The sequence below is a fragment of the Neomonachus schauinslandi genome, chromosome 14, assembly GCF_002201575.2.
Source record: "Neomonachus schauinslandi chromosome 14, ASM220157v2, whole genome shotgun sequence".
Taxonomy (NCBI): domain Eukaryota; kingdom Metazoa; phylum Chordata; class Mammalia; order Carnivora; family Phocidae; genus Neomonachus; species Neomonachus schauinslandi.
In genome coordinates this window covers 49,593,225-49,605,266 of record NC_058416.1, presented here as the reverse complement: position 1 = coordinate 49,605,266, position 12,042 = coordinate 49,593,225, and the positions used below count along the sequence as shown (strand labels likewise).

At 34.3% G+C, this 12,042-nt stretch overlaps 1 protein-coding gene across 1 annotated transcript in view; it reads right to left on the bottom strand.

Annotated features, from left to right (window-relative positions):
* Positions 1-12,042, bottom strand: part of ROCK1 (Rho associated coiled-coil containing protein kinase 1) — a 153,119-nt gene that overhangs the window by 108,743 nt on the left and 32,334 nt on the right. Inside the window, exon 2 of the mRNA XM_044921234.1 lies at positions 10,167-10,248. Coding sequence (XP_044777169.1) covers positions 10,167-10,248 — 82 coding nt within the window. The remainder of the gene's footprint in view (positions 1-10,166; positions 10,249-12,042) is intronic.

The following is a 12,042-nucleotide window of genomic DNA, read 5'->3' as shown; positions in this document are numbered from 1 at the left end:
ACGCTTAACTGAGCCACCCAGGCACCCCAAAATTTATCCTTTTTAAATGTAGAACAGTACATATAGGTAGTACATAAATTCTGCTTTTAGAATTGTTGCTCCTTAGAATTCCTGAAAAAGTATAGACCTCTAACTACCATCAAACTTTATATTCCAAGTAGGTGAAAACCATCTTTAGTTTTACTAGAGATAACATAATACGCATCTTCAATATTACAGTATGTAATGAGACACTCTTAGGAGAAACTAGTCACAAACATTAAAATGAGAGCTTTTCTACAAGTCATAAAATCTTGTGATGTTTTGTTTGAATGATTATTATGACCTTAATTTAAAGTGAGAAAAAGTCTTCCCTTTTCTATTGAGCAATATGTACCTTTTGTGTAATTCTACAAGGAGCTAAGGCAAACACAGTCAGGTTGTTTTTACTTCCTTGGATGGAAGTAAATGGATTCTTTGATGATATCAACAGAATATGCTAAACCGAAAATAACATTTCTCCTTCACATTTTTTTTTAAAGATTTATTTATTTGAGAGAGAGAATGAGATAGAGAGAGCATGAGAGGGGGGAGGGTCAGAGGGAGAAGCAGACTCCCTGCCGAGCAGGGAGCCCGATGCAGGACTCGATCCCAGGACTCCAGGATCATGACCTGAGCCGAAGGCAGTCGCTTAACCCACTGAGCCACCCAGGCACCCTCTCCTTCACATTTTTAATACAAGATAATTGCTTACTGATTTTAATCACCAACCAACGAATAGCTAATTTAAAGATGACAGTAACATTCAACTATCACAGTAATCATTTAATAAGTAAAAAGGTTTCATGATTTTATGATTTTAAAAGTATAGAGAAAAAGCATTTTATGTTTTGAAACCTGCCATGAAATGACATTAAAACTTCAAGACAGTGGAAAGAGGAATAAACTTTCTAATGACCATTACTGCCTGTTTACATAAAAACAAATACCTAATTAAATGTTTGTAATCCATTAAATCTCATTTTTGGAAGGAGATTAAGAAAGTATCCACTGGAGAAAAGGTTAAACTCCATTTTATGAAACATTAAAATATTGTATGATTGGTTACCAAATATAATTACTTGGAAAAATAAACAAAAACTTTAAGATACAACCCTTTTACAATGATAAATGTAATGTAATTCTTTAATATAATGATTTAATATGATTTACCCTTTAAAATGATAAAAGAAACTTTGGAAAAAATTTATTTTCCACATCTCAACTGAAATTATTTTGTTCTTGCCAAGTGTGGCTTATTCGTTGATTTATCTGTATGCTTGTTCTTGATTTGATGATTTTACGCGGGTGGCTATCTTTTTTAGAAATCACTATTCTGAGACAGTTTAATAAGGACTAAATATGTACATCATCAATTCTAGGCTAGTGATTACATCTGGAAGAGAAAGACATGAGGCCCAAGGCGTAGACTGTAACTTAACATCTTATTTTGAACAAAAGACCAGAAGCAAATAGAGCAAAATGTTAACTACTAATTTAATCGTGATCACCGATACACAGATATGTGTTATGTTAATTCATTTGAAATATATGGTAATAAAAAAAATTTTTTAAAAACAATGATCATATCCAAACTCTACTAACAAAAGAATACTTTCTAGATCAACTCTAACAAGTCAGCATTCAACCTCTAATACATTTAACAAATATTTAATGCGTACCTAATATTTAGCCAGGTTTTGCAACACAGATACAAGTGCTCCTGGTCTCATGACACTTCCATTCCAGTGATGAGGGCAAAGGAGAAGAGGAATGGAGACCAATCAAATAATCACACAAATAAATATTACCTAACTGTGATAAGTGCACAAGAGGCCATGAAAGCACATACCCAGCAGCAGTACATCTGACCTAGCTCCAGGGGCTAGGAAACTAGAGTGAATGCTTATTTGAAATTTAAAGGATGACTCCTTTAAATTGGATGGGGTTAGAAGGAATTTTAGAAAGAGGAAAACAACATCTAAAAGTATTGTGGAGAAGGTATCAGAGTGCTTTCTAGGAACTAAGTATAAGCCGTACGGTGGAGGTACAAGGAAACAAAGGAGTAGCAGTACAGGTAAGAATGTAACTTGAAAGGTTATACAGCAAATTGTATGAAAGGCTGGGAGTGAGATTTGACTTAAGCAATTTGCAGTTGAAAAAGAATCCTCTGGGGGCGCCTGGGTGGCTCAGTTGGTTAAGCGACTGCCTTCGGCTCAGGTCATGATCCTGGAGTCCCGGGATCGAGTCCCGCATCAGGCTCCCTGCTCGGCGGGGAGTCTGCTTCTCCCTCTGACCCTCCTCCCTCTCATGCTCTCTGTCTCTCATTCTCTCTCTGGCAAATAAATAAATAAAAATCTTTAATAAAAAAAAAAAAAGAAAAAGAATCCTCTGGCAGCAATGTAGATAACCAACCGTAAATGCGGAAAAACAGATAAACAGAGTAGATAGAAGACTTACTGAGATCAATCAATGGAGATGATGAAGCATGAACAAGAATAGCTGTAATAGAAAACAAAGTTCAAGCCTCCGTCTGTAGACTGCTACTGACCAAAATCTACATTCATGGGTCTTTTCTTCAGTTTATAATAAGAGCATTTGTTTATCTTTAATTTTCTGGCAGCTCCAATATTCTGCAAAGGTTTTTTTTTTATTATTATTATTAACATATAATGTATTATTTATTTCAGGGGTACAGGTCTGTGATTCAGCAGTCTTACACAATTCACAGCGCTCACCAAAGTACCTACCCTCCCCAATGTCCATCACCCAGCCACCCATCCCTCCACACTCCTCCCCTCCAGCAACCCTCAGTTTGTTTCCTATGATTAAGAGTCTCTTACGGTTTCGTCTTGTTTCATTTTTTTCCCTCTTCCCCTATGATCCTCTGTTTTGTTTCTTAAATTCCACATATCAGTGAGATCAAATGATAATTGTCTTTCTCCGACTGACCTATTTCGCTTAGCATAATACCCTCTAGTTCCATCCATGTCACTGCAAATGGTAAGATTTCATTTTTTTTTTTTTTGATGGCTGCCTAACATTCCATTGTGTATATATGCCACATCTTCTTTATCCATTCATCTGTTGATGGACATCTAGGCTCTTTCCATAGTTTGGCTATTATGGACATTGCTGCTATGAACATTGGGGTGCAGGTGCCCCTTCGGATCACTATATTTGTGTCTCTGGGGTAAATACCCAGTAGTGCAATTGCTGGGTGGTAGAGTAGCTCTATTTTTAATTTTATGAGGAACCTCCATACTGTTTTCCAGAGTGGCTGCACCAGCTTGCATTCCCACCAACACTGGAGGAGGGTTCCCCTTTCTCCACATCCTTGCCAACATCTGTCGTTTCCTGACTTGTTAATTTTAGCCATTCTGACTGGTGTGAGGTGGTATCTCATTGAGGTTTTGATTTGGATTTCCGAGTGATGTTGAGCACTTTTTCATGTGTCTGTTGGCCATTTGGATGTCTTCTTTGCAGAAATATCTGTTCATGTCTTCTGCCCATTTCTTGATTAGATTCTTTGTTCTTTGGGTGTTGAGTTTGATTAGTTCTTTATAGATTTTGGATACTAGCCCTTTATCTGATATGTCATTTGCAAGTATCTTCTCCCATTCTGTCAGTTGTCTTTTGGTTTTGTTGACTGTTTCCTTCTGCAAAGGTTTTCTAAAGATCCTCAACACATCAGCATGTTCATTCCATATTCTAGGGTGTAATCTGCCTAGATCTGGGAATGTAAAGTAATTTGAAGAGCTCAAATTTCTTCTCCTTCTCTGAACTTCAATTCTTTTAAGTTTTTAAAAATCATGAGAACAATGAAAACAAAAAAAAATAGTCTTATTTTTACTAAGTAATTCTTTATCATCCCATCCATTAAGCCAAAAGCCCCAACCTGCCATTTCAGTCTTTTCTGCCATCTGTCCTCCTCCTTATCCCTTCCCACTCATCATCAATCAAGTTCAATTTAAATAAAATTCCTGGTTCCTCAAAGACATCATACTTTTAGATTGCTCTCTGACTTAACAAATGCTATTCCCTCTCTGCCTGAATTGTTCTTCCTCAATTAAGAAATCTAGCCTGGGGGCACCTGGGTCACTCAGTCAGTTGGGCAGCAGGCTCTTGGTCTGGCTCAGGTCATGATCTCTCAAATAAACAAATCTTCAAAAGAAAAAAAAAGAAATCTAGCCTGGTCTTTTAAGACTCAACTCAAATATTACTTTCCTTCTTAAGGCTTTCTTTACTACCTCAAGATCTGTGTATCATTACATTCTCTACAAAGTTCAACTATAAAAGTACATATATAGAGAAAAAATATATATAAAAGTTACTATTTGCTCCTGTATTTCCCTTCACAAGATGGTAAGATCTACAATTTTAAAGAAAAACACTGTCTTATTCTTCATGTCTTTAGCGACTGGACATGAAAAAAATATTTCAAGAACAAATGGTCTCGCAGGGGTGCCTGGGTGGCTCAGTTGGCTAGGCATCCAACACTTGGTTTCTGCTCTGGTCGTGATCTCAGTTGTGGGATGGAGCCCCCCCCCCTTTGGGATCCACACTGGGTGTGGAGCCTGCTTGAAATTCTCTCTCTCCCCCTCCGCCCCTCCCCACCACCACCCCTCCCCACCACCACCCCCAGCTCTCTCAAAAATGAATGAATGGTGGTGGTGTGTAGTAAATTTATCACCTTCTCATACATCTTCAACCCATCACTCTAAATGGAGAAGGAAGAGTGGGGGAAGTTCCTTTTGTTGTCTTAAGAGCTTCTCACAAGTCTCGGCTCATCACAGGCTTTTGGCCTAACCCAATTTTTATAGATTTATGCTACTCACATTTATCTCTGGATATATACTCATACTTGATATGGTTGTTTCAATCTGAGCTAAGAACTTATGTGGAATAACCCCGATTTCTTGAGCTAAAACTTTCTTATATTTACCCCTTTTTGAAATTCAGCCTTCACCTGGAACCACTACTAATATATCTTTTAAATAAATTTGATTAAATCTCCTAAGCTTGGAGCACGTGCCTGACAGTGCCCAGAATTTCTTTCTTTCATTAATATAAAGTCTTAGGCAGTAGTTCTCAACTGAGAGCAATTTTATGCCCAGGGGACATGTGGCAAAGTCTTAAGACATTTTTGGTTATCACAACTGAGGGAAGAAGAGTATGCTACTGGCATCTAGAAGGTAGAGGCCAGGGATACTACTAAATATGCTACAATGCAAAGGACAGCCCCTCCCCACAACAGAGTTATCTGATCCAAAATGTCAACAGTGCCACTTCTGAGAAAACCCGGTCTAAAATGAACTGAATGCTTTGTCTCAAGGTCTCTGTCAAATCCCAAATGCTAACCAATTCAGACTTTTCGGTCACAATTAAACTCAGAATAGCTAATTATTCTCATTATTTTCTCAATAAATAATTGGCAAAGCAAATAAAAAGTCTGTCAACTGTTAATATGCTTTTATAAGTAGATCGCTGCTACACCATCACTCCCAGAGCTAATATGCCACTTTTGTAATCTATAAGGAAAGCTATAGTATGCTACCATAAAATACCATTTCAGGGTTATTTTTTTATCTAAACAAATGCTCTCTACCACATTTTTACTCTCAGGTTCATGGAATTTCTCATACAATACTCTTCCCTCCTCTATTATCTTCTTTTAGACTGGTTATGTTTGTTTAATAAGTTTGCTTTTCTACTAACATAATTATGAATCCTGTACCCCAAATTTCAGTGACATTCATAATGGTTTACAAACATATACAGTCATAATCACTGTTCCCAAATTCTCCCTTTCTCCTCCTTCTAATCACTCCCCTAAACATGTTTCTTCTAAAATGTGACTAACTCCCATCATTTTATCTGGATCTCTAACGCCTACTTAAAATTCACCTTAAAATCTTTATTAGTTACATGAGGATGATAAACATTTTCTTTGTAGTCCTTATTATTCAAGTATCATAGACCAGAGTCCAGAAAAGCAAATCTTTTTATTTAACTAATTATTCAGTCAAATGGTCACAGATTCTCATTTCCCTTTCAGTCTGTAAACATTCTTCAACATGAAGAGATGAAAATTAACAGTCTGTAATACAGTTAGGCCTGAAGTTTAAAATATTTCAAACTGCTATACTTTAAAGCTGTTATACTCTAGTGAGACTTCAGCTGAATTACTAAAGAGAAAGATTTTATCCCATGTCAGGTGTATCCTTAGATCACTATATCTGGTATGTCAGGAAAAAGCAATTCAAAGCAAACATTCACCTTCAGTAAAAAAATTTTGATGTACTTACTAATGAAAGCTATAAATATCCATATAATTGAATTTTAGCAGAATATAAAATCCTATCATTCTATGAAGATCTATTACTCTGTGTGAAGTATTACATAAATATAATTTGAGTTGAAGGGGAATGTTATGTCATATAAACAGAATCATACAGTATATACCCTTTTGTGCCTGGCTTTTTCCACTTACAAGTCCCAATGCTTTTGAGATTTATTGATGCTGTTGCACATATCAGTTAATTTACTCCTTTTTACTGTTAAATATTCCATTATATGGATGTACCACAATTTGTTTATCCACTACCAACTGATGGGCATTTAAGTAGCTTCCAGTTTACAGCAATTTTGAATAAAGCCACTTGAACATTCTCAAAGAGGTCTTTGTGTGGACACATGCTTTCGTTTCTCCTGAATAAATACCCAGAAGTGGGATTCCTGGTTCATAAAGTAAAGCATGTATAACTTTATAAGAAAAACACCAAACTGTTTTCCAGAGTGCCTTACCATTTTACAAACCACCCAGCAATGTGCCAGAGTTCAGTTGCTCCACATTTTCACATATACTTGATATTGTCAGTTTTTAAAATTTTAGTTATCTTAATAGATGTGTAATAGTATCTCATTGTGGCCATAATTTGAAAGTATCCAATGACTAAACATGCTGCATATTGGCCAACTGTGTATCTTCTTTGGGGAAATGTCTATTTAAATCACTTGTTCATTTTTAAATTGGGTTATCTTTTTATTGTTGACTTGTAAGACTTACTTATATATTCTATATACCAATCCTTTATCAGGTATACGATATGCTAACATTTTCTCCCATTCTGTGGGTTGTCTTTTCACTCTCTTGACAATGTCCTTTGAAGCACAAAAGTTTTTAGTTTTGATGTCCATTTTATTTATTTTTCTTTTGCTGCTTGTACTTAGGTATTATTATCTAAGAAACTAATTCAAGAGCATAAAGACTTATGCCAACATTTTCTTCTAAGAGTTTTATAGTTTGGTTCTTACACTCTGAATTAATTTTGTATATGGTGTAAGGTAGGAATCCAACTTCATTCTTTTACGTATAGATATCCAGTTGTCTGAGCACCATTTATTGAAAAGATTATTCTTTCCCCTTTCACATGTTTTGCAACTATTTTCTCCTAGTCTATGGCTCATATTTTCATTTTCCTAGCAATATCTTCTGAAGAGAAAAAGTTTTAAATTTTGATGAAACCTAATCTATTTTCTTTTAAAAGTGGTTTGTGTTATTTGTGTCCCATCTAAGAAAGTCTTGCCTAACCGGTCACAAATATTTTCTGTATTTTCTTCTAGAAGTGCTATTTTAGCTCTTAAGTCTAGTCTATGAAAAATTTTGAGTTACTTTTTGTATATGGTGTGAAGTAAGGTTCGAATTCTGAATTACGTTGTCACCTTTGCTGAAAATAAGCTGACTGCGTATGTATGGGTCTATTTCTGGATTCTCTATTTTGTTCCATTTATTTCTGTTTATTCTTTCATTAATATTATACTGTCTTGATCTTGAAAATCCTATAGTGTTAATTCTCCAGCTTTGCTCTTACTTTCTAAAATTGCTTTGGCTATTCCAGATCCTTCACATTTTCATATGAATTTTAGAATTGCCAGTCACTTTATACAAAAAAAAAAAAAAAAACCTGCTTAGGTTCTGAGAATACACAGATTCTATTTATAAGTTAATACGGGGACTCTTAACATTTTATTATTGAATTGTCCCATCCATGAACACTGAATATCTACTTTTTTTTTTTAGGTCTTCTGTAATTTCTCAGTAATATTATGTGGTTTTCAGTATACAAGTCTTATACATATTTTGTCAAATTTATCCCTAAATTTGTCATGTTTTTGCTTCTGTTGTAAATGTTTAGGTGCTATATTTGTTACATCAACTTCAAATTGCTTGTCGCTAATATATAGAAATACAATTGCTTTCTGCATAGTAATCTTCTAATTTGCAGTCTTGTTGAACTTAACTAGTTCTTACAGCTTTTTGGGTAGAATCTTGAGATTTTTGTATATACAAAAGCATGCTGTTTGAATAAAAAATTTTTTACTTCTTCCTTTTTAAATCTACATGATTTTTCTTTATTTTATCTTACTGCACTGTCTAGAACTTCCAGGACAATGTTGAATGAAAGTGGTAATAATAGAAGACAGGCCTGCCTTTTCCTGATCTTAAGGGGAAAGCATTTAGTCATACACAATTAAATACAATCTAACTGTAGGTTTTTTGTAGATTCTCTTTATCACTGTAAGGAAGTTTCCTTCATTTCCTAGTTTGCAGAGATATATTTTTTAATCAAAAATGGATACTGAATTTTATCAAATGCTTTTTCTTATCTCCTGAGATGGTATTATGGATTTTTTTTAATATGTTAATGTGGTAAATTACACTAATTGATTTTTGAACCTTGAACTAACTTTACAATGCAATCTTGGTATAAACCCTCCTTCATCACAATATTTACATAATGCTAGATATAATTTGCTAAAATTTTGTTACTCTCTGTACTTTTCTCCAATTTAAAAACTAGACTAAACTTACAGATTTTTCAGTTAAAAGTTTACTTTAGGCTTTATACTTTCATTTTATTTTACTTACTTCTACTGTGGCTATTGATATTCCTATTTTAAAATGTAATATAAAGGCATACTTATATTATGAAAGCAGTAATGCTGCATAGTAAAATGAGTAATAAATTAAGAAAGCATGTGTTCCAATCTTTGCTGCCTACTTTACAAAATCACACAGCCCCTCCTCTGTACCAATGAGCATTTATTCTTTGCCTCTCATCAAATAAGAAATGGTCAAGCTTCTCCACCTTTTTAGTTCTTTTGCTCTATTTTTAAGTAGGTTGGTAAACTAATGTAAGCAGTGATAAAATTCTCCTGTAATTTCAGTAAGATGTGAGAAATTAAGAAAATTTATACTTAAAAAGTTCCTAATTCAGGTTCTGGCACCAATTCCAAAATAAAATTTGGTTGAATAAATATTTTTATAAAAAACAGAGACACTTAAAAAAAATTAAATTGATCAGTAAAATTCTAAGGCAAGATTTCAAAGTGTAAAAACAAAAAATACAACAGGGAAAAAGATCATACTAGAAAAATAAACCTTTCTAACAAGACATATGTAACCAAAATTGAATAACACAAAACCAACCCAACTCAAATGTTATCACTATGTATGGTTTAGAAACAGAAATAAAGAAATGGAGTGGGAAAGATTTCATGATCTAAATTTTATTATCATTTTTTAAGATTAAAAGTTTGAAACTATCTTAATAGATTCTTTAATCAAATTTTAAGTGATAAAATCTAAGTATCAAAATCTAAAAAGGTTTTTAGAAAAGAAAGTCTGTAAAGCCTAAATATAAACCAGATTTCATGGAGAAAATTCTCCTTATCTCAATGGTAGGAGGGCTTTTCATGTGCAATCTGTTCTTACCTGCAGGTATTAAAATATAATAGCTAATGATTTACAAAAGAAAAATAGAGGATAAATATAACACTATTGAAATTCAATGTGCATGTATGTATATTATTATTTTAACATACTTATTTTAGCCATTACTTCTCATTCCCTTTTCTGCAAAATATTTTATAAAATATTCTCCTATGAGGCACTCAAATTAATAAACTAATTAATATTGTTTCTTTCCTATCTCCTCAATTTCCTGCTCATTTTATGTAGGAATTTTAGATGAAATAACCAAAGAGTAGACAGAAGAAGGAAAAAAAAAAGATGGGCTTGAATTATCTAAGTCAAGATTTTGTTATATACAGTCTGTCATTAACCTCCACAAAAAATTACTTACATCTGCTTAAAAAGTTGTCAATATTTTTGTTTTTTCTTAAGGCAGGAAAATCCAAATCATATACCAAAGCATCCAATCCATCCTAAACAAATAAACAAACAAAACAGTTAGTTTTTGGGGTCACACTATGAACACTTTTCTTTTTTATGAGTAAAGAATAAAACATACGCTTTAACATTTAATCTGCCCTCTCTCATATATCTTGCATTCACTTAACACCTACAAGGTTACATGGGTGCCACAAAAAGATAAAATCTGTTTTTATTTATTTTATATATAGATTTTTCACTTCTAAATCGCCCAGTCTGAGAAGCAGCAAAATCACCACAAATTGGCTACACATGACTTCAATGCATGCCCTTTCCCTCCATGCCCTTTCATTCCCCGACTACTACATTTATCTTTATTTCACACTCATCAAAAACAAATGGCCTATATTTGTGACTATCAGTATTTTACAAGGTAGTAGCTAAATGTCAGTGCCTAAAATGTGTAGTATAAAATAAATTCTGCATTTAGATACATTTTTTAATTATGAAAACACATTGGGTTTTCATAAGGGTTTTCTTTCTTTCTTTGAAGCACTTTATAGGACAACCATTAATAAAGGACAAACATGGGCTTCTACTTTTAAGTGGATTTTTAAATATTATCTAAGTAAGTGCAGGACAATGTGAAGGTGTACCAATCAGTGTTGAAGTAGGAATGCATCTATTCCATTTATATCTTGTGGCAGGAGCACTTTATGTCTTATGGCAGGAGAGGAGGAACATTCAGATAATCCCAAGTAATCTTCACTTTATTTAGCTGGGGAAATTCAGCGGAGCCCAAGAATAAAAACAGAAGCAGCAGAGGAAGACACACCTTCTGCAGACCCTGTACAGTCATGTTCACCAAAGGTTGGAGGAAAAATTAAAGTCAGAGGATAAGTGTGATCACTCAGCTATTTTAGAATACAAGTACTTAAAATATTTCCCTAGGAAACCAGAAAGCAGAGTCAAACTTAAACACGCTTTAAAATACACAATTGCAGGCACCTGCCTTTGGCTCAGGTCATGTCCCAGGGTCCTGGGACTGAGTCCCACATCGGGTTCCCTGCTCAGCAGGGAGTTAGCTTCTCCCTCTCTCCCTCTGCCCCTCCTCCCTGCTTGTTCTCTCTCTCAAATAAATAAATAAAATCTTAAAAATATATATATATATATATATATATATCATTGCATGAGTTGGAAACTGAACATGGAAAAATAGGTAATACTAATGCTGTTGATTGCTTGAAGAGACCAACCCACCCAGTAACTGGCTTTTCAAAATTCACAGTTTGTGCAGATCTGAAGAAAAAGCTCCTCCACTAATGCAAATTTATCTATCTTTAAGATATATTTCCTAGAATCTTCTAAAAATTTGAATATTTCTGGTAATTCTTTGTACAGAAAAAAAGATGAGAACCTTTTTATGAAAACACGGTTTTTAGAAAGACCAGCTGATGCTTGTTCTATTCTAAACTGGAAAACCAAACCAAGGGCAGCTGGGTGGCTCAGTTGGTTAAGCGACTGCGTTCAGCTCAGGTAATGCCAGGATGGAGTCCCACATCGGGCTCCCTGCTCAATGGGGAGTCTGCTTCTCCCTCTTACCCTTCTCCCCTCTCGTGCTCTCTCTCTCACTCTCTAATAAATAAATAAATCTTCAAAAAAAAGGGAAAACCAAACCAATAAATATGTGAACTCACTATTTTCTAGGAAAAGATAAATATGATTTTTTAAAAAAAGATCTTTAAGTTCTTTAAGGCAGAAACCACAGTTAATATCTCATTTTTTCCCACCACTTATTCAGAATGACTGAACAAGTAGGCATAAAATGTACATCAAGCCAGTGATTT